The 23,747-nt window shown below is 42.2% G+C and overlaps 1 protein-coding gene across 1 annotated transcript; it reads left to right on the forward strand.

Moving 5' to 3' along the window:
* The first annotated feature begins 212 nt into the window (after positions 1 to 212).
* On the forward strand, positions 213 to 16,677 carry TNFSF15 (TNF superfamily member 15). The gene is given in 4 exon segments (NM_001194132.1): positions 213 to 538; positions 12,826 to 12,868; positions 13,937 to 13,984; positions 15,436 to 16,677. Coding segments are annotated over 4 exon segments (756 nt in total). The 5' UTR covers positions 213 to 328; the 3' UTR covers positions 15,891 to 16,677.
* Positions 16,678 to 23,747: the final 7,070 nt, after the last annotated feature.

The raw sequence follows: 23,747 nt of genomic DNA on the forward strand, positions 1-23,747 counted from the left end.
TCAGGGACTTTCCTAACTTCCTTCTGTAAACGAAGGAAGGAGCACATGATCATACTGTATATAAATATGCTTGGGAAAGCTTTCTTCTTCTCCTTCTTCTTTTTTTTTTTTTTTTTTTTTTTTTTCCTTAAACCAAACTTGGTTTCTGTTGTAGGCGGTACATTCTCTAGCAGGGTAGGGCCACAGTGTGCTCTTGAAGAGGGGTGGGGAGAGGAAAAGGGAAGGAGGAGACTGAGTGATTAAGTCACCCACTGTGAGAGCTGGTCTTCTATTTAATGGGGGCTCTCTCTGCCCAGGAGTCAGAGGTGCCTCCAGGAGCAGCAAGAGCATGGCCGAGGATCTGGGACTGGGCTTTGGGGAGACAGCCAGTGTGGAAATGCTGCCAGAGCACGGCAGCTGCAGGCCCAAGGCCAGGAGCAGCAGCGCATGCTGGGCTCTCACCTGCTGCCTGGTGTTGCTCCCCTTCCTTGCAGGGCTCACCACCTACCTGCTTGTCAGCCAGCTCCGGGCCCAAGGAGAGGCCTGTGTGCAGCTCCAGGTAAGCCACATGCCACTCTGACCTTGGGGGAGATCAGTGGACTCTCTGCAGGGAGCGGCCACTATTTCAGCTCTGGACAGAGGACAGAGTTTCTTGGTGTATCACATTTCTTGTTTCTACATGCAGAGGAAATGTAGAGTGGGAGGGGTGGAGAGGTTCAATTTGGTGTTTATTCTCAGTATTTCTAGGGAATGAATAGTCCCTTCTTTTAATACGGGAATAACCTTAAGCCTCATATTTGTTAGATAATTATAATCATAGTATACTGGTAATTTGGGAACATTCTTTTTATTTAAGAAAAAAACTTTTAAAATTACATAACTAACACATGGTCATTGAAAAAAAGTTGGAAAATACATATAAGGAGAGGAAGAAAGTTATCATTACCCATAATTCTTATAACTGACCACTGTTAACAGTTTGGGATATAGAATTCTGTACAGAATTCTATGTAAGGTGTAAAATGGAATTTTTTTAATGAGATAGATTATTCTGAGTCTCCTAATATATTACGATTTTATTTATATGCTAATGAATTCACAACAGCATGATGCTATAGATACACATTCCTATATGTGGAAGCTATAATTTCTTACCCACTCTTTTTCTTGGGTTTAGAACTTTTTCTCTTTTTAGAGCTTAAGAAAGAACCTCCTTCCTTATTATCTATCTCTAAGGTCTTGCTGGGGCCTGGGAGAAGCCTAGTCAGAAAAAGAATATACGGTCTAGGGAGAACAATGGTAGGGGCAGGGATAGGTGTCAAGAAGAAAGCATAATTCTTGGCTAGGAACATCAAAGATGTACCTCAAAACCTAAGGAATGTGTCTTTCCATTAATATCCTTTTTAAAAATGCCCCTTCATAATCTATGATGGCTGATTTCATTTCACTTCAAAGTATTAAATTGCAAAGGGAAAAAAATTGGGTTTTCAATGGGTGTAACTGGAAACCTCGTCTCTAAGCAATCCTGGCCAGCTTCAAAGCATAGACACCATGAGTAAGCCATGGAAAATCTGTAATTCTCACTGCCCCATCAGGGTCAACAAACAGACTGTGATTCAGGCAGCAGCGTTCATAGCCAGATGCCATTGCTTGTAAAATGTAGAAATATACAGACAACCCGGAAACGCTGTTTATGATAAAGGAGAACCGCAGGTCATGGGAAGTCAGACTTTGACCCCTTGATCACCAAGGGGCCAGTTTCTGCTAGAAGTCAAGCTGCAGCCCCCAGTTGGTGCTCTGGGACTCTGTCCCTCTTTAGCCAGGAGGAGACAGTTGTCCTTGAATGAGACACTGAGTGGCCTCCAGAAACCTGCACTGGGGTCTGAAGGAAGCCCAGAGGCATGACATGTTCCCATTGCCACCAAGATGATGTCTGAGAGCCCTTGGTCAGCAGAAGGCAAGGAATACTTTGGTCTATCTAGAAAACCAGCAAGCAGAACGTCGCAGTCCAAGAAGGATCCATGACTTGCCCAGCCAGAAGGTGAGATGAAGACATGCGCTGTTACAAGATAGGAAGCTCAGTGAAGAAAGCCACGGGGTCTTTTTTATTCACTGCTACCCTGCCAAATCTATCACTGTGCCTGTCCAATTGCAGATGCTCAAGAAATGAATAAGGCTGACACCATCCATTCCATTATCATTAAACTCATCTTCCTGGAGAGCAGATGTGTGGGGATGATTGCAGCTCTAGGTTGCCCAGGCTCTGTAACTTCTTAGTGTGTCAGAAGAAAAGGAGAGGGAAATGGTGGTGAGGCTGGGCTCATGTAGCAATCAGGGTCCTGAAAAGAAACAGCTAGCTCACTCAAGAAAGTGTGTTTATAGAAGAATATTTAAAGAGTTTGAAGGGGTTTAAAGAAGGACCTCTTTGCTGAGATGCAGACAGATTGAAGGGAACTGAAAGGGCTGGAGCATCCAGGACTAGCAACAGTGGGAAACCAGCGACCATGCCTTGGTGCGAAGGGCACATGGAGGGAGAAGTGTTAGAGAAACCCAGAGAGAACTAAAGCCTAGCAGAGGGCCTGCCTGGAAGACCTAAGGGCTCTGGAGAGAAAGGCAGTCACTGCCAAAACAGCAGCGAGAGCGCAGAAGGAAGGAGGGAATGCTGACTGCTCCCCCATCCCCCACCCTGCCTCCAATCCAATCCCATTGACCAGGCTCAGCAGGAAGCCAGGGCTCAAAGGTCCAGGGGCAGTTGAGCCAGGAGTCAGCTTCACAGGACAGAGCAGGGCCCGGGAAGGGCTGAGAGGGGATCTGGAGGGACTGATGGAGAAGAAATGGTTCAGAGGAGATGGGAAAAGACTGGATTCAAGGAGGGAAAACCAAGGCACTAAGGAGAGCTTGGGTAAACATACAGTGAAATATGGCTCACTTCCGGCTATGAAAATAGGCATGTGGCTTCATTTCTTTGAGCCTTTTTCCTTTTCTCCAAAGGGGGTATTAATATCAATACTCTGACAGCACCAATAAGGCGTGTGCAGGAGGAGCACTGTGCATGTTGGAAATGTGGGGAGAGCTACATGCACAGAGTGGCTGTGATGTGATCATCACTCTACCCCAGGCACCAGGCAACTACTGAGAAAATTTGATGTTCGCCTCAGGAAGTAGGCTATTTCAACAGAGAGGCACTATGGAATTCCAGATGTTCTCCTGGCCCAGTCACAGGGATAGGGGTGGTTCAGGAAAAGCTTTCTGGAGGAGGGAAGGAAGGCACCTGGGCTAGATGCTGTGGCTGAGGTCCAGATCACAGACCCCATTATGGATAAAAACCAGTCAGATGATCGCAGGTCTTTGGAGATAACAAGGCCTTTGAAGGTCAGCTAGCCTAAAGCACCTAATTTTGCAGATAGGGACTCTGAGGCCCAGGGGACTGAAGAGATTTGCCCAAGTCCGTACCTCTAGTCGGTGACAGAGCCATGATTTGAAACTGGACCATCTGACCTCCTTCCCTGTGCATTCAGGCAGCCATGTTTGTGCTGTTTCAAGTGCCAGGTGGCCACACCATGGATCAAAGGAAGAAGGAGATCAGTAAAACCATGGAGAAAACTATTACTACAACTATACCAGTTACTGAGCCTCACCCCTCTCCCAGTGAGGAACTTCACACGGCAAATCTTATGTCACCCGTAGAGTCACCCATCGAGAACTCCTGGCCCAGCAGAAAGTGAGGCTACCTGTGTTTTTCCAAAGAGAGAATTAAGAATCAGAGAGCTAGCACAGCATGCTTATGTTACAGAAATACAATTAAAAACAAAGTCTGGCCAGGCGCAGTGGCTCACGCCTGTAATCCCAGCGCTTTGGGAGGCCGAGGCAGGTGGATCATGAGGTCAGGAGATCGAGACCATCCTGGCTAACATGGTGAAACCCTGTCTCTACCAAAAATACAAAAATTAGCCGGGTGTGGTGGCAGGTGCCCGTAGTCCCAGCTACTCAGGAGGCTGAGACAGTAGAATCACTTGAACCCGAGAAGTGGAGGTTGCAGTGAGCTGAGATCACGCCAGTGCACTCCAGCCTGGGTGACAGAGCAAGACTCCATCTCAAAAACAAAAACAAAAACAAATTCTTCTCCCAACCTAGAAATCCCGTCCACAAAGGTAGTGGAGAAAGAAAACAGTTTTATTGTTGAATAAGCATTAAACCAGAATGTGATGCACATCACAGGCAATCTACCAAGAGATGGCAAAGACAGATATCTTACCCTCTTATGCAGCCAAGCAAATACAACCCATTACACACAAGTTAACTGGAAAAAAAAAAAAGTACATAACAGTATATATAATATGGTACACTCATTTTATGAAAATATTTACTGATATGAACATGTTTGTAAATACATATTATATCTCAGGAAGAGCACAAAAGAAATTGGTAATTCTGCCAGCATCCAGGTAGAAAACTGGGCGGCTTGTCAACAAGGGAAGGAGGGAGTCTTTTATAAACCTAGCCTCTTTCATACAAAATGTGTACGCTACCTATACAAAAAAAGTATAGAAATAATAAAACCTGGTAGGACCTTTAGATTTCCGCAGAATATTAGGCAAATGTATCTTGGAAGAGTTGAGGGTTGAAAGTTAAAACCCAGTTTGAATTCTGGCCTAGACACTTCTTAACCATGTTACTTTTAACTCTTTCGGGCCTCGGCTTCTTTATGTGTGAAATGGGGGTAATTACAAATAAAGTATTTGCAGTGTCTGTCATGGAGTGAGGGATTAGTAAATGTTAACAATTATTTTTATTATGATCAGGGAATTTCCCTGCTCAGGGAAATTACATCATAGAGGACAACTTCTTCACCTGCCCTGGAATTTGCCGTCGCCTGGCCAGAGAGTAGGTGTTGATGCTAGAGGGATTCTTGGTCCATGTTTATGAGCTGTCTCTGTGTTTCATTCCCCACCCAGGTCTTGCCTCCCAACCCCCACTAATTTCTCAATCCATTCTTTACCTGGCTGCACTTGACAGCCCTGTAGGCTGGGTATTCTTTGGGCCCTACAGTATCTTCCACTGCCCTCAGATTGGGTCCACAGGCCCTACTCTGGCCCAGGTCCCCTGAGACCAGGCTTCCATCCTCTCTGGACACAGTTCTGGCACATGGAGTCTGTGCAGGCAAAGCAGAATGCACCAAGGTGATTCAGCCCAAGCCCAGCAGTGGCACTCAGTACCGCACAATGAATCCTCAGGGATGCCATAGGAGGCATTCCTGCCCAGCATTTAACCACTGCCCAACCTTTTCAGTCCTTCCCTTTTCAGTCCCACTTCTAGCATCATCTGCACACTCTCCCCACATTCTCCTTGGTTTCCTCCAACCTCACTTCCACACCTTCCTGAAAATCTCTACAATGCTCATGACTTTTATTCCCTGAACCATTCTTCCCCACTGAGGCCTCCTGGTCTCCAATCAGACCAATAGGGTCCTGTAGTGATGGCTTGGGCTTCAGAGTCACACAGACTTGAGGAAAAGCCGTGGCTCCACCACATCACAGCTGCGACTTCTTAATAACTTATTATATAGCAGAAACCACGATAAATTTTTTCATATTAAAGGTTTTGAGACAAGTACATGAGATCACACCTATAAAGCATCTAGCATGGTATCTGGTAGGTAAACATGTGCAATACTTGTTTGCTATCAATACTGCATGCATCATCTCAGTTAACAATGGAAACCGCACAATGAGGAAACTACTATTATTATCCACATTTTAGAGATGATGAAGCTGAGGTTTAGAAAGGCTAAACAATGTGCCCAGCGACACAGTTAAAGAATGTGACACTAAGATTTAAATCCACTCTATATATTTATCCTAATCACCATGTTGTCTGCCTCTGGGAATAAGTCCAACCAAGTATTCACCTCCTGGAATAGGCAGGAGGGTTTAACTATGAAAAGCGCCTACCCCATATTAAGTGCTCAATAAATGCCAGTCCTCTTCCTCCCCTGTGGGCACCTATCTGTACCTGGCACACAGAAAGCACTAAGTGTTTTCTGGATGGAGGGAGGGTTGGAAGGGCAGGCAAGGTACTAGATCTCCCTGGGACATAGACTCGCTGTCTATAAAATGAGGAGATTAATACACTTTCTATATAGCACTAGGGTGAGAATTCTGCAAAATGTCCAGAAAGCTGCTGTCATAGAGTAGATGCTCAGCAGACGTGATTCCCTCCCCCATCCCCACTCCACCTGGGATGAGCCCTCTTATCTCACTCAAGTTGTTTCCTCTTTTGGAAGGATGATGGATCATGATAATCTCTTTCAGTCTTGTCTAGAGAAAACAAACAGGTAGTTGAGATAAAAGTACTTTATAAATTGCAGACCTCTAATCGCTCGATGAAAATTCCCCTGCTGTAACCTCAGGAAGCATCAGCATACCTGGAAGATATTCACTCCAAAGTCAGGTTGTGGGCAAAAGGAAGGGAAACCAGAAGCAGTGAAGGTGCACTGAGGAAGCGCAGAGGCAGGAAGGGCGAGCAAGCCTGGCTGTGAATCTCGGACATCCGGGCAGCTTGCAGCTGATAACGGCAGAATCCATTCAACGTGAACATATTGCAGCTGGTAATGCCAGACATATTGAATATTGAACGTGAACATATTGCAGCTGGTAACGGCAGAATCCATTTAAAGTGAACATATTGCTGAGTGCCAGGGCAGCTTGGAGAGCTCCTGCATCCCCACCCAATGGAGCACACACTGCAGACCACACACTGGCTACAAGAGGTCATCTCCCAGCCTGACCCCTCCTTGTAGCTGACAGCAGCAACAAGCGGGAGATGTGAAGTGGGTAGGGCATAAATTCCATTCCCTCAACCCATTTGCGTTCTGAAAGGGCAGAAGTTCAAAAGCCTGAGGAAGCCTATCGAATGTCTGTCCTTGGTGAAAAGCAGATGCCTCCCAGAGCTCCTAAAGCATCCAAATCTACTCCTTGTGATAAAGAGATACAAGGGTGACTTCTTGTACAACTGAAGTCGTAAGACCAAAAGGAGGATGTGCAGAACCAACAATACAGCCTACAATCATACACTGAGCCCAAAGAAAGAAGGAAAATCAACCTTATGTATGTGGCCTTTCTGAGCCATCACAATAGGCTGGGAGGAAAGAATTATTGTCTGCTTTTATTGATGAGGAAACAGTTCCATTGAGGTCAAGTGACATGTCAAAATCAGAGCACCAGGAAATAATGGAGCTGGAATTTCCAAATTTGCTCAGCTGTAAACACCAGCATCGTTGCTTTGCACTGTGCTGAACGTTGCACATAAAGCCCTATCCAGGGCACCTTGGAGGATGATGAAATGAAATGACCTCAGAATAAAACATTTCCAGGTTGGCATTATCTTTGTGCAAGTATAAACAGGGAGAAGCAAAAGGAAGAGGCAAAGAGGCAAACTTCTGCATATTTCTCCTGGAAGTGCTGGGAGGATGTTTTGGATCATAAAACATTTATGCCTTTGCAATTACAGCATTTACGACAGCAAGAGATGAATATCTCTCCCTGTTTGTGAATAGAGATAGAGAGTGACTATAGTACCTGAGAGGAAAGGCTACATGGATCATTAGTTAAAATACACTTAGGGGATTTTTCTGGGGAAATGCCAGGAAATCCCAAAGACTATCTTGCTTCAGGCTCGTTCATCTATTGTACATTCAGCTAATGTTTATGAAGCTCCTAATATGTGCCAGGGTCTGTACTTGTTCTAAAGGTTCAGATCCCAAGCCCTCCATGCACTCTTTGACCTCGGACAGTTGCTTAACCTCTTTTCATGCCATTCTAAGCCACAAAAAGGTGATGCTGACCCCTCCTTTAAAAGTAACTGGAGTATTAGATGAGGCAGACACATAAATGCCCAATACAGGACCTGGTACCTGGGAAGCATTCAACTAAACTTCAATCTCCTCTTTCTGCTTTCTTCTACTCAATTTAAACAATTAAAGTAATTCCAAAAATACCTATAGTAACAGACCATGGTTAGTTGGAGTCAGGGATTACCAGTCAACATACAAAAAAAAAGCAAATGAGAGGAAAAGTTCCCTGACCTACAAGAACTAAGGAGGGTAGACGAAGGGAAGTACCAGCTGTTTTTTGCTGGGCCTAACATATGCTGGTGGGAGCAAGCATCCCATCTCCCTCTGAGATGCATTCCCATGGCCATACACATTTGCTTTTTCTGACTCTGGCTCCTGGCTAAGCCTTGCCACTTACAACAAATCTTTCTAGAGCCACAGCTATGCTCCACACAGAGCATGATGAAGACCTTTAGAGGCCCTAGTACTAAACGACAAACATTTTTAATAGGAACAAAAAGTTGTCTTTCCTAGATTTTTGGATTGTAAAACTCTGGCTGAAGTCACTGCATCCTCAGCCCCTCTCTGACTCTCTTTGTCTGCCTCTGTCTTCCTGATGCCTGACAATCTGTGCATTTTGCCAGTTGGATAATCTGGCAAAAGTGCCAGGCACTGTCTGAGGCACTAGGAATACAGGTCCCCACATGTAGGCAGATTGAATTTTCACAGTGAGAAAAGTCATAAGCACACAAATAAATAATAAAATTGGATCCTGGATCTCAGCCAGTGGTTTGAGAATATATGTATAGAGGAATAATCTTCACTATCAGACACTATGTCAATTCAATTGGAGGCTAATGTTGCCATGACCAGCACCTCTCAGGAGCCAACATCTCTTTGGTGCCCCCAGAAAAATGACAAGTGATGGAGATGAGTCAGGGCTGGAACACAGAAGACATTGCATTGGCCTGGTGTTCCCAGGAACCAGCCTGAGAGCAGGCATTGGGACAATTGTAGTGCATAAACCTTTTCCCAAATAAGCTATTATTCCATCCTGTCAAATTTCTTCCTCATTCATTACTGCTTCCTTTCACAATAATTTTCCTCCTGTGATAGACAGAGTTGTTACTAAGAGAAGCAGCAACGGAAGGTTTAGATGTTGTTCTTGGAGAAAGAGTTTCAAATGATGTCCTTCTTGTGGACTCTTGGAATGTTGTAGTCTTCAACATCTGCCAACAGGCTCAGTCACCACCTCCAGATGTTTAGTGACACACTGGACCATGTTTGTCTATGCATATATGAAAATAAAATGTGTGCCCTAGTTATAGAAATCCAGCAGAGCAAACAGGGAAATGTGTCCACAGCTCAGATACATGCTAATGACAATGGGATTCTGAGTCAAGAAGGAATGTTGTAAACTCTTAGCTGAGTGTCATCTTAGCCAAAGACAAGCAGGATATTCAAAATTTCTCAGCAGAGAATTAAATAAATCAAAAGAAGGCCAACCAGGGCAGGTACCTTTCCTACACCAGCGGATGCAATCAAGATCTCTCTGATTCTCTTTGAGAACTCCACCTTCAGTTTTCTGCCTTGTCAAAGGATCAATTCCTTCAGCTCTGTCAATATCAAGGAAGACAATAGGCTACAGAATAAGTTCATTTCTGGGCTGCTTCTCCACTCCCTCAAGACCATCCAAGTTATTGATTCTGGATAAGTGATCACAGCAATTGGGCTTAGGTTTTCAAAGACTGCCGTACTCATGACCCTGTGCTAAATGCACATAATGTATTCAATTCCCAGCAGAAAGTCTTGATGTTTTCCAACTATCCCCGTGTCCTGTTGAGCCTCCTTACATGTCGTATCCATACATATGACACCACATCACAGATGCAGGGTATTGAGGCATTTGCTATTGTGCAAGCTGTTGGCCTTGTCTGGAATGGTCATTACCTCTTTTATCATCTGGCTAATACCTGCAAGACCTGCAAGACTCTGTTCAGGGGCAATTTCTTCTGATTCTCCCATTTCTGGGCCAGGTCTTTGTGTCCCAGAGTCTTTATTGAATGAATACTCATTCAATAAAGTAACTACACTTACTCTGTTTCTTCAGATACCTTGAATCAATTCACAGTGGTTGCCTCTCATGGCTTGGAACACAGAGAGCTTAGAGAGAAGTAAATAATGGATAGCAATACTGGGATGATAAGTTAGGACTTTGAATGCCAAGACAAAATGAGATTGGACTGGGTCTGAAGGGCCATGAGGAGTCATTGAAGGTTTATGAGCAGCATAGTATCTAGACAAAGTGATGCTTTAGAAAAAGCCCTCTGAAGGCCGGCCAGGAAATAGATCAAGGAAAAGGAGAAAAGAGAAGTACAAAGACCCTGCCAGGGGCTGATGAAAGAATCCAGAAGAGCAGCAAGCCAAGGCCTGGAATTGAAACCCCATGAGAAACACAGCAAAATAGAAGTGACAGCCCTTGGTTTTGTGGAAGAAGAAAAAAAGAAAATTTCAGGACTGGTAATTGAGAGAAAGCAGTAATTGTGGCTTTAACAGAATTGAGAAGTGGACGGAAAGGGGCTGGAGAGACCATAAAGTCAGTTAGTCATTCAAAGACAAGATTTCTGCCCTCAAGGGGCTTCTAGTAGAGGTTAGGTAGCATGACCTGGGAGTGAAAAAAGGCTGCATGTCCCAGCTCTAACAAGATTACTGATATCGCAGACCTGCTCATAGACCTAGGCTCAGCAATGACACAATTAAATCCACATGATTACACAGGCAGATAGCAAGACATCCAAACATATGATGCCACACCACAAACACGTGCACAGATGCTAAAACACGTCAATATAGTCTCCCCACTGATGGAGCTGTATTCTCTCACACTCACACAGACACACAGTTCCTCATTCATGAGACAGTCCTCCCTCAGCATCCACGGGGATTGATTTCAGGACCCCAATGGATATCAAAATGTACAGATGCTCAAGTCCTTGATATAAAATGCATAGTATTTGCACATAACCTAGTCACATCCTCCTATGTACTTTAAATCATCTGTAGACTAATTATGATACCTAATACAGTGTAAATGCTATATAAATGGTTGCTATGCTATATTGTTTGTTATTTGCATTATTTTTCATGGCTGTAATTTTTTTCAAATATTTTTGATCCACAGTTGGTTGAATCTGCAGATATGGAAATCATAGAACCTGATTATACACTCACGATACACACATTTTGAGACGTAAAATAGATCAAGTGTTCATATAATAAGAGGATCACTCTATTAGTGGAGATTGTGTAGCAACAAAAACCAAATCAGAAGATTGGGTTGAGTCGAAATCATATTAGAGAAGGCTTTTTTTAATATCATAAATTTTGCTTTATTTTTATTTTTATTGATACATAATATTTTATATATGTGTGGGGTACATGTGATTTTTTTTACATATGTAAAATGTGTAATGACCAAGTCAGGGTATTGAGGGGTATCCATCACTTTGAGTATTTATCATTTCTATGTGTTGGGAACATTTCAAGTTTTCTCTTCTAGCTACTTTGAAATGTACAGTGTAATATATAGTTGCTAACTATTGTCACCATACTCTGCTATCAAACATTAGAACTTAAACTTTCTATCAAACTGTACATTCGTACCCATTGTCTAACCTCACTTCATCCCCGTCTTCTCCCACTCACCCACCCTTCCCAGCCCCTATTGTCTGTCATTCGACTCTTTACCCCCATGAGACCAACTCTTTTAGCTCCCACATATCAATGAGAACATGCAAAGTGTGTCTTTCTATGTCTGGTTTATTTCACTTAACATAATGACCTCCAGTTCTATCCATGTTGCTGCAAATAAGATGATTTCATTTTTTATGCCAAATGGTATTCCATTGTTTATATGTACCACATTTTCTTTATCCTTCCATCTATATCTTGATAGAGATGTGTATCAGATTGATTCCATATCTCTACTATTGTGAATAGTCCTGCAATAAGCATGTAAGTGCAAGTATCCCTTTGATATATTCATTCCTTTTCTTTTGAATACATACCCAGTAGTGAGATTGCTAGATTGTATGGTAGTTCTATTTTTAGTTTTTTTGAGAAATTCCATACTATTTTCCATAGTGGCTATACTAATTTATATTCCCATCAACCATGTATAATAGTCCAATGCATGATATTATTTCTAAGCTAAGAGCATACTTTTGCTATTAAGCTTTATGCTCAGGTATGTGAGTGGTGGTTCCTTCATTATCCATGCATTCTTTGCACCGACTCATAGATTTTCTGATTTGCTCTTCACCTCAATCCTATGAGTAATTTAAGGCTAAGTGTGTTATTATTCCCACCTTAGAAATAAAGACACCAAAGCTCAGAGAGGAAAAGTCTTGCTCAAGGTCATATTGTTAATAAATGATAGAACAAAGATTTAAATTCAGATCTGTCTGTCTCCAAGGTATTTACTCTTCCACCATCATGTGGTATCTGAAATAGCTCACAAACTAGGGTAGCAGTCATTTAAAAAGTCTTTATGTATTGCATAGAAACAAGGAAGAATTGTTGAGGCTGATGAAAAGAATATAGTCATTATTTCCTTTTCTGTATCATTTTTAAGAAGAGTCCCAGTTTTTAAATTATGGTAGAGAAAAGAAAACAAAGCAAGTGCCATTATTTGTTCAAATAACAAAAGCATAGACAAGGTGCTGAGTTCCCCTAGAATAGAACAGGAAAAGCTCTCAAAAAAAGAACCTTAAAGTTGAGCTTCAAGACAAGCCTAAAAGAGAGGAAGGTCATTAGAAGTGTCAGGGGAGGAAAGTGGACAGCAGAGAGGCAAGATTCCCATCAACAAAAATATTTTCATTCTCATTTCCCTCATCACAGAGTACCCAGGCTGGGCAGCAGAAGCTTTGTAATCATACCTGTGCTATGGGCAGCTGTGTGAGTGTTGGGATCAAAAGGACCACATTTGGTCTAAACTATGCTTTCTTTCCCAATAGGATCTAAAAGGACAGGAGTTTGCACCTTCACATCAGCAAGTTTGTAAGTATGCTCATCTTCAATGCCTTTCCTTGTGGGGAACAAGAACATTTCTAGTGGTTCTATATGTAGGAAGTTCAGAGATGAGTCTTTAAGTATAAGTTGCTAAGCTGAGGGATGCAAATCCAGAGGAGAAGTGAGGCTCCGCTGCAGGCACGAAGAAGGCAAAATGGCACCATGGCCAAGTGCGTGGACTGTGGAGCTGATGGCCTGAACTCAAACCCCAACTCTGGAAGCTACTAGCAGTGTGACTTTGGGAAAATAATTTCACCTGTCTCTGCCTGCATTTACTCACCTGTAAAAATGGTTATGCTAGATCCTACTCAACAGGGTTAATGTGAATTAAATCAGATAATTCCTATAAAGGGGTTAGAACAATGTCTAGCACATCAAAAGTATGCAACCGATTTTTGCTTTTTATCATCAGCAATACCATATTTATAACTGCAATTAGACCATGCCTAATCCAACATAATAGTTTCTGATAATCAAAGGGAAATTCTAAGGTCTTCTCCAGAACTAATAGGCAAACAGAGGCCCAGAAAGGGAAAAGGATCCACCAAGGTCATATAGCTAAAGAATAGTTCCCATCCACTCCTCGTCCCATTTCTTTTGGGTCATCTATTCAGTGAATATAGTTAAAGGGACCATGGAAGAAGGCAAAAAGCCAGTTCACTCCCATGAAGGAAGTTTGAGGGAAGGAGCAGTGGGTTGTGCTTTATTGAGCATTGGCCATGTGCAAAGTTCATGCTAAGCACCTCCATCTATACTGTGCCCATCTTAGATGAGATGAGAAAACAGCATCTCAGGCAGGCTAGATAAACTTGCCCAAACCCATGGGGCCAAGATTCATTTGTGTTCAAGACTCTTTCTTCTGAGTCTTCCTGTTCTTGTTGGTGCTTGCTGCAGGTGCCACATTCCAATCCAAAATCCTGCAAGGAGTGGCACTGGACCAAGCTGGAAGAGATCAAGGTTTCTCTCCTATCATAGGCACCGTGCAACTCATAAAGGGCCATCTTCATTTCAGTCACCCTTTGTCTCATATGAAGCACATTTCTCCTTTTCTTACAGATGCACCTCTTAGAGCAGATGGAGATAAGCCAAGGGCACACCTGACAGGTAAGCCTCCCTGCTGTGTTTTACGGGAGACCATGGGCCAGAATCCTGAGATTTCTTTCAGCAGTTTAGCAAAATTCATTCTAGGGGCTTAAACTGAAAACTACATTCCTTGGTAAGAGACTCCTCCCCTCAATATTCCTGTGTGTGTGTGTGTGTGTGTGTATACATATGTGTGTGTGTACACACACACACACGTTTTCTTTATCCACTCATCTGTTGATGAACACTTAGGTTGATTCCATATTTTTACTATTGTGAATAGTGCTGCAATAAGCATGTGAGTGCAGGTGTCTCAGTGGAGGGTTTTTTGGATGTCTTCTTCCCTGTGGGTGGTCCAAAGGCCCATATCTCTTGGACATTTTCTTTCAGATTCTATCAGCCCTCTTTCCTTCTCTCCTGTCTCTCTCTCTCATTTATACACTGAGCCATTCAGAAATGGCTTCTCTCCAACTAAGACCTGCAAGTAATTCTGGATCTGGTCACAGACAAAAAGTCCCCAGAGTTGCCAATTTATCTAGTTCATCTGTGCCCTATTCAAGATGATGTAACTAAACATTTACCTTCAGGGAGGTGTTTCCAAAGAATTTTCATCGGTGTATGGAAATCAAGAGAAATTCCATACTATCACCAGTTGGCCAACTTTCCAAGTCTAGTGTAGAAATCCCATGCACCTCATACCTAGAGTTCCTATACCTCTGAGACTCCAGAGGAAAGAGCAAGACAGTACAGAAGGATATGTTAGAATCCATTGAAAACCTAGAAGGTTAAAAAGGAAGCATACCCTCCTGACCTATAAGAAAATTTGCAATCTGCAGGGGGATATCCTTGTGGCCCAAGACATTGGTGTTATCATTTGACTAAGAGGAAATTATTTGTGGTGAGCTCTGAGTGAGGATTAGGACCAGGGAGATGCCAAGTTTCTATCACTTACCTTATGCCTGTAAGACAAGTGTTTTGTTCCAATTGATGAATGGGGATAAAACAGTTCAGTCAATTACTCACAGGGCAAAGAATGGGAATTTGAAAGGTCTGGTGCCTGGCCTTGTCATAGGTAAACAAGAGAGGCATTCGTTAGTTTTATTGGAGTCATTTGGGAAAGGATAATTCTTGCAGCAAGCCATTTTCCTAAACACAGAAGAATAGGGGGATTCCTTAACTTTCACTGTTCTCCAGGATCATAGGTCTCGGGTAAAATTAAAAATTTTCAGGTCAGACCACTGAGTCTCAGAAAGACAAAGTAATTTGCCCCAGGTCACTAGTCCAAGATACTATTCTCTTTGAACAAATGTGTTTGTCCAGTCACATATTCTTCATTCGTTCCTCCCCAAAGCAGTTTTTAGCTGTTAGGTATATTCGATCACTTTAGTCTTTTTTGAAAATGGTGAGACCCTTTTTTAGCAAAGACTACAGTTTCCAAATGAGCAAATTAATCCTCTCTCTTGTCTTTGCAGTTGTGAGACAAACTCCCACACAGCACTTAAAAAATCAGTTCCCAGCTCTGCACTGGGAACATGAACTAGGCCTGGCCTTCACCAAGAACCGAATGAACTATACCAACAAATTCCTGCTGATCCCAGAGTCGGGAGACTACTTCGTTTACTCCCAGGTCACATTCCGTGGGATGACCTCTGAGTGCAGTGAAATCAGACAAGCAGGCCGACCAAACAAGCCAGACTCCATCACTGTGGTCATCACCAAGGTAACAGACAGCTACCCTGAGCCAACCCAGCTCCTCATGGGGACCAAGTCTGTGTGTGAAGTAGGCAGTAACTGGTTCCAGCCCATCTACCTCGGAGCCATGTTCTCCTTGCAAGAAGGGGACAAGCTCATGGTGAACGTCAGTGACATCTCTTTGGTGGATTACACAAAAGAAGATAAAACCTTCTTTGGAGCCTTCTTACTATAGGAGGAGAGCAAATATCATTATGTGAAGTCCTCTGCCACCGAGTTCCTAATTTTCTTCGTTCAAATGTAATTACAACCAGGGGTTTTCTTGGGGCCGGGAGTAGGGGGCATTCCGCAGGGACAATGGTTTAGCTATGAAATTTGGGGCCCAAAATTTCACACTTCATGTGCCTTACTGATGAAAGTACTAACTGGAAAAAGGCTGAAGAGAGCAAATATATTATTATGGTGGGTTGGAGGATTGGTGAGTTTCTAAATATTAAGACACTGATCACTAAACGAATGGATGATCTACTCAGGTCAGGATTGAAAGAGAAATATTTCAACACCTTCCTGCTACACAATGGTCACCAGTGGTCCAGTTATTGTTCAATTTGATCATAAATTTGCTTCAATTCAGGAGCTTTGAAGGAAGTCCAAGGAAAGCTCTAGAAAACAGTATAAACCTTCAGAGGCAAAATCCTTCACCAATTTTTCCGCATACTTTCATGCCTTGCCTAAAAAAATTAACAGAGAGTTGGTATGTCTCATGAATGCTCTCACAGAAGGAGTTGCTTTTCATGTCATCTACAGCATATGAGAAAAGCTACCTTTCTTTTGATTATATACACAGATATCAAAATAAGCAAGGATGAGTTTTACGTGTATATCAAAAATACAACAGTTGCTTGTATTCAGCCGAGTTTTCTTGACCACCTATTATGTTCTGGGTGCTACCTTAACCCAGAAGACACTATGAAAAACAAGACAGACTTCACTCAAAACTTACATGAACACCACTAGATGCTTCCTGATCAAATATCAGTCAGCATACTCTAAAGAATAACTCCAAGTTTTGGCCAGGCATGGTGGCTCACGCCTGTAATCCCAACACTTTGGGAGGCCGAGGCGGGTGGGTCATCTAAGGCTAGGAGTTTGAGACCAGCCTGACCAACATGGAGAAACCCTGTCTCTACTAAAAATACAAAATTAGCCGGGCGTGGTAGCACATGCCTGTAATTCCAGCTACTCAGAAGGCAGAGACAGGAGAATTGTTTGAACTGGGGAGGCAGAGGTTATGGTGAGCCCAGATCGCACCATTGCACTCCAACCTGGGTAACAAGAGCTAAACTCTTTCTAAAAAATAAAAAATAAAATAATAACTCCAAGTCTTTAGAAAATATCATCTGAAACTGTTACATCAGATTTGTGGCACTCTCCTGACTGTGGAAGATAGCCAACTGACTGTGGATAGCCAGCTGATTAGTTCCCTGAAGAAACCTGAAGGCAGACACCTAGTTAACTAGATCAACTATATACTGCCAACTCATTGGATGCTGGGAGACAATGGACTTATTCCCTGGGGGAGAAGAAAAAAGAAGTCAATCACAAAATCTGAAGAAGTTAACCTAGATCTTTGAGGTTTGATTTGCAACTTTATATACAGAGTATTATGTGGGTATTTTCCCTTTAAAATATTCAAAGGGATTTACATATGGGATTAGCCAATGAGCCTAGCCAAGACCTTCCCTGGAGGAGAGGCTGGACATTGCGGAGGTCCCTTCTGTGTTTCAGTGGGTTCATATCCTCTAGTCTGTATGAGTTTCCTATGCTAATACGTCAAGGGCAGGAGAGGCAGCTCTGTTCTCTTAGCCTTTGTTGACTTGCCTGTAAAGCAGGAATCTGCCCATTTGTTTCCAAGGAGCAAATGAGCTCATGAGAATGAAACATGTTAACTTCATGCATTCTGTGCCATCTGAGCATTTTGGCATGATATGACCCTATTATAAATACTTCCTATTCTGGGAGACCTCACAGATGAGTCTGAGAGCAAATCTGGCACCAAAATCACTCTCATGCTGGTTTCCAGTAGACTGTAGAGGCAGAGATGCATTTGAGAGGCTCCTGAGCAGAGTGTCCAGTGTAGTAGGAGTACTTGATCAGTATTTCTTGAGTTATAATTAAATAAAAATTAATTTCTGATTTCTCAGTTTAGAGGTTAAGGCTCTAAATATATTTTCTACCCTCTGCTAGGCTAACTTAAACCAGGCTTTTTTCTTGCCTTCAGTTTCTCAAAACAGTCAGCACAGACTCAGTGGGAGCACAGAGGAGTGTGGTCACCTCCACCTGGTTCACCAGAGTCTTCATAGAGGAAGTGAAGCCTGGAAGAAACTGGGGGGGCCCCAGATGACCACAGGGAAAGGGCATCTCAGATGGGGGAATTACCCTTGACTTAAAGCAGAAAAGAAAGATTTCTCAGTAACTCCAAAACTTGCTTGACGAGAGAATATTCCCTCAACCAATTCCTAGGACAATATTTATTGGTAGATCAAGAATGTTTCCTCAATAACTCTAGTCTAGCTCCATGATCAGAACTAACACCCATTAAAAGCATAAAATGTTCTTTCTGAACCAGTCTTCATGGTGCATGAGAGCACCAAGCAGCTTGGGTATGCAGGAGGAGATTTGCACAGAAGAGTGGCCTGCTCAAACCTGCCCACTATTCTGTAGGTGATCTGGTGAATCTGGAAATTTATCCCAAGACAGGAATTTCCTGATATTCGAAGACAATTGAGGCTTTGGGAAATTTTTTGCTGTGTATTTATTTGGCTCCTGTCATAAGCTTGTTTTTTAAAGAATGTATCATAGCTCAAGTTTTTACTGCTGATTTTGTTAAATTCTGTACAGTACAGTATATTTTTTACAGAAAGGCACAGTCAGACGTTCCTAATATGGCTCATGTCAGAACCTCTGTTCCCAAGGCATTACCTCCATAGCAAAAATTAGTGCACTGTTTTCAAAAGTGAGGTGGGAAAATGCTTTTAAGATCATGTGATGTTTCCCTAAAAGGGGTTAATGGGGTATATTCAGGGTTTGGGAGGGAGGAAGAAGCATGCTTTAGAAAATAATAAATTTAGGGAGAAAATGCTTTGCTGGTTAAATGTCGCTCAAAAGGCTGAATTCAAATCAATTCCACAAACATTTACTGAGTACCTACTGGCCCTGGGGACACAGAGATAAATTATTTAGTCTCAGACGCGCTCATTCTAACTTCCCAGCACCTCTACTGTCTGCAGATTCTTTAATTTATATTGGCTGTATCTGCTAATTAATTTGCTAACTTTAGGCATGTGGATCTATTCTCATTATGAAAATGGATACCATTTGATGAAGGCTGATGACTAACAAAATGATTTGTGTTTAAGTGGTTTTTAAAAAATAGCTACTCAAGGATAGTTTTCCATAAATCAAGAAGGTAAAAAACAAAGTTACCATTTTTTCTTGTAGAATCCATTATTTAAGTCACAGGCAGAGAGAGGTTATTATTTGCTATACTCAAGTTTGATCATCAACAATCTTAAAAATATTAGAACTTCATAGATGACCCAGAAATGCTTTGAAAATCTGTGTTTCTCAGCAATTACAGAGACCATGAACAAAATGCACAGAATCACTAACAGTTTGATGCTAGCATGGTTTCAGTCTATTTGGGAGAACAGAATTGCTTATGCTACTAAAATTTCTAATTTTTTTTTTACTAAGCTACAGTAAGAAAAGGGAAAAGTGTACCTTTTCACTCCCTGAAATATGTCAGGTTGAATCAATAACAGAGCACACCAGAACTCTTGGCTCCATTTCAATCTAAACTATTCAGTTCTCATCACCCCAGAGGAAATTCCGCCTCTGTGCTAGTCAATAATCCCCCTGGATTATAAAAGTTTAACTAACTCACTGTACACAAGGCATGGCCATTGCCAACATCCTCTTGCAATGTATTTTCCCAAGCCCTTACCCAACTCTGTTTCCATGATTGTGACATTGGGGATTAATTCTGCAGGACAGAACTGTTTATATTCTGTACCTTAAAAACACATGCAAAAGTCTCTTGCCTCAAGATTTCTGGCTTTCCTATGGCCCAGAGTCCTAGAAGTGTTTTAATATTTGTAGCAGAATTTTCAAGTGTACATCATTATCCTGCATATTAACATTTTTGCATCATATTGGCAGCTGGACCTACAGAGAATTTAGTAGACTGTTAACCTAATAACCCTTGAATTCTTTTGCACCAGTGGTGAGAGAATGTGGATCAGAGCCACCACATCCATGCCCTGTCACTCTCTAATAACCACATTTACAACTTTCCCAGCTCTGAAACACACTTGCCTCCACCCCTTCCATCACCCCATTTTAAGATGAAAATACCATACCAGCCTGGATGGAAGAAGTTACTTGCCCAGGACCACATGATGAATTAAGAGCTGATCTAGAACTAGGATGCTGTCTTCCTGAACCATAATCCTGGACTCTTCTAACCGCTCTACTCTTAGCAAATAGAGTTCATTTTAATGATTGGAAGGAAGATGGGAGAAGTATTTTCAAATACCTGTAGGACAACATGGAAGTGGGAGGAGACTTCTTCTGTATCTCCCCAGAGAAGAGAGCTGGGGCTACAGAGTTGCAGTTACAAGGTTGCCCTCTCTGGCTTGATCCCCAAAGGAACTTTCTACTCCAAAATAGAATTTTTCTAGGAAGCTATTTCTCAGTCCCTGGAGATACTCAAACAAAGGGCTTGTCACAAGGATTTTTGTAGAAGCTATTCTTCACAGAGGTTAGGGGAGAGATTAAGCCAAAGGATCTCTGAGGTCTTTTTCAAATCTATGATTATGTGGCCTTTTTTTCATTGACTTCCATGTGTTCTAGTTGATCATTACAAACCTGGCAGGCCTTCTCAAGAGTTCAGTAATCCGCTATCGTTTCCCACTTGTCCAGAGAGTGTCTGACACAAAATACCCCTAAGATCTTGGCCAATAGAGAAATGTCATGGAATTTTAGAGATGACGGTATCTGCAGAGTTTATTCCAAGTTACATCATTTCAAGGATGAAGAAACCCAGGCTCAGAGGGAGCCATCACCTCCATGCCCTGTCACCCTTGGTGGCCAGTGCCAGACAGTAGCTAGTTGGAGTGCTAAAAGTAGAATTTAGATCTCCTAACAATAAGCCCAGCAGTCTTTCAACTTCATTCATAAATCATTTTTATTTTGAGCATCTGTCACATGGCAGCACTTACCCGGATACTAGGGAGGTGAGAGGGAACGTGACAGGCAAGTCCTACTCTCACAGTGTATACATTCAGGAGGAACAAGACACACAGTGTCAATAAATAAAGTAGCTGAACTTCATCAAATGATTTTATTCTTAAAGTCATTAAAGCATGTAATGTTCCCCTTTTTTTGTTTCAGGGGTGTAAAGTGTAGGTGTTTATGTGGTTTTAGTGACAAACCCCATGTGCTTTCATTGATTTTATGTTTTATGTTAAAACATCAACCCCAAGGTAAAATGCATATTGTATGTTGTTGGATACATACTTAACTGGTATGCATCCCATGTCTTTGGGCACTAGTGTGTATGAATTCTAATCTCTGTAAATGAAATGTTGTATGTGTTAATATATTTAATAGATGTAACTTAATAAACTGGCATTGAAGACTGAAGAATTTTCACACTAATTGTCAATTCTTTTGTTAATGTGTTCCTTTGTTTTTCTTTCTAGATTAAGTCTAACGGTAACCTCTTGGGATTTTAAAAAAAAAAAAAAAAGCATCTAATTCTCCATGTACTTGGCTGCAAAATGGCAACTGACTTCCATGGTTATAATAAAACTTAAAACAAACTTAATTTTAAGGTTATAATAAACCTTAAACTGAACATCACAGATGGTATCATTCTGGTCAGATGAGGGAAAGGAAGGGAAGGAGAGAATCTACAGGGTTCCTTTTATGAATTATAAGACTTCGTAGTTGAGTAGCTTAATCTCACATTGAACAACCCTGTAAAAGAAAGAGAGACCAGAAAGACCCATGCCAGTATATGGAGGAGTTCGAATTTGGATCAAGGTCACTCCCTGACACTACACCTTCTGCCTCGCATCAAAACAGCAATCCACAGGAGTCAAAAAGGTTCAACACATCCATCACTTTCTATTTTCCAGCACAGTAACTAGGGTTGCTGTTGGTGCTCAGTCAATGATACTAGATTGAACCATATTAAATTGCCATTTCCGAAGGTCAAAAGGGGTCACATGCCAGAAATTTCATTTGTTTCCATGTGATAGTTGTATGTAGAATCAAACTTTAAGGGAGAGGGGGTAAGGCTTTCCTCTAAAATATCAGACTCAAAAATTTCCCTCCCGGTGGGGAACCAGAATGTATGTATTGATGGCCTTCTGAAATTCAGTTCTCACTCTACTCCTGGGGGTGATAAGAACAAAATATTTTTACACTTGGGGAGAGAAGTGAATTATTTTCCCTGAATTTATTAAAAACCAAGTATCTGCAAAAGTCATAGTACCAGTTCTCTAAAGGAAAAATATTGATAGTCATTTAATCTAGGTCACCAAAGACAACCTTTTCAACTAATTCTCAAATGGACCCTCTATGCCTAAGAACTTCGGAACAAAGAGACAAAACTATCCAATGGTTTCTCCTGATGTTTGTCCAGTTGTCCACAGGGGATATCTAGTGTCCAACCAAACCCCAGTTAACATTCAGTCAGGACACACATGGGTGGCATCTGTTCCAATTTGTTAGATGTGATTCTGATTAATGGATGCTCATACCACACTGGTTGTTACTCTGACTACTATTCCTGTTTACATTGCTTCCACTCCCCCCTCCACAACATGCGCACATCATCATTATCTTCATCATCAGCCATACTAAAAATGCCGAAGATGGGATTGAAAAAGATGCAATGGATCAGAAGTCCGTTGCCCTGGGCTCCAGACCCGGGTCTGCCAAACTGGCAAATTCTAAGGCCTTGAACAACCATTTCAACAGGTTTCAGTATCCTTCTCTGAGAATCCAGAGGAGGGGTGGATGAAGTGAGCTAAACTCCCTTCCATTTGCAGGTCTCAATAATTCTGTGCTTGTATTGTTTGAGTTTCAAATAAGCTCCCTTTTTTCAGGTATGTGGTAGAAGACAAGAGGGTTTCTCCAAGAAAAAGCAAAATCCCCCCATGTACCTTAGACTGCAAAGCTCTCCAGTCAATATATGGGGACTTTTTACCTCTTCAGTGCAGGAAATAGAAAGGTAACTGGAACTGAGCTGTGAACTCCCAGGTCTGCCAATGTTGTCCCATTTTGACAGCACTTCATTCCTCCTCTCCCCACCTAGTCTCTCTGACCTTTGGTGGGGCTTGGTGGCGCACTTTCCATTCTGTATAGCCAAGGATGCCATCCTCACAGGCTCATTTTGGACCTTAATACCAGTCCTCAAACCAGCTAGTGTTTCCTGTGTTCTTAGGCCATGTTAGGCATTGAGCTCAACTCGTCACATAACTCATCTTATTTCACAATGCGATAAGATAAGCATGATCCTCTTGTTTTATAGATGAGGGAAATGAGGTCTGAGGGATTAAGTCCACTTTCACAGGATGACTCAGTTAAAACAAGTTTCCAACTCAGTCAGGATAAAAGTGCCCCACTTGCTGAATTCATTGCCAACAGAGAATAATAGCAGCAAACATTTGGGAGCATTTACAGTGCTGGACACTTCATCTGTATCGTCTCATTTAATCCTCAATCAAGGGCAGAGTGTGGTGGCACATGCCTGTAATTCCAGCACTTTGGGAGGCCAAGGCGGGAGGATTACTTGAGGTCAGGTGCTCAAGACCCGCCTGGCCAACATGGCAAAACCCCATCTCTACTAAAAATACAAAAATTCGCTGGGCATGGTAGCAGTGCCTGTAATCCCAGCTATTTGGGAAGCTGAGGCAAGAGAATTGCTTGAATCCAGAGGCAGAAGTTGTAGTGAGCCAAGATCGCACCACTGCACTGTAGCTGAGCTACAGAGTAACACTCTGTCTAAAAAAAAAAAAAC

This window comes from Macaca mulatta, chromosome 15, assembly GCF_049350105.2.
Source record: "Macaca mulatta isolate MMU2019108-1 chromosome 15, T2T-MMU8v2.0, whole genome shotgun sequence".
NCBI classification, from domain to species: domain Eukaryota; kingdom Metazoa; phylum Chordata; class Mammalia; order Primates; family Cercopithecidae; genus Macaca; species Macaca mulatta.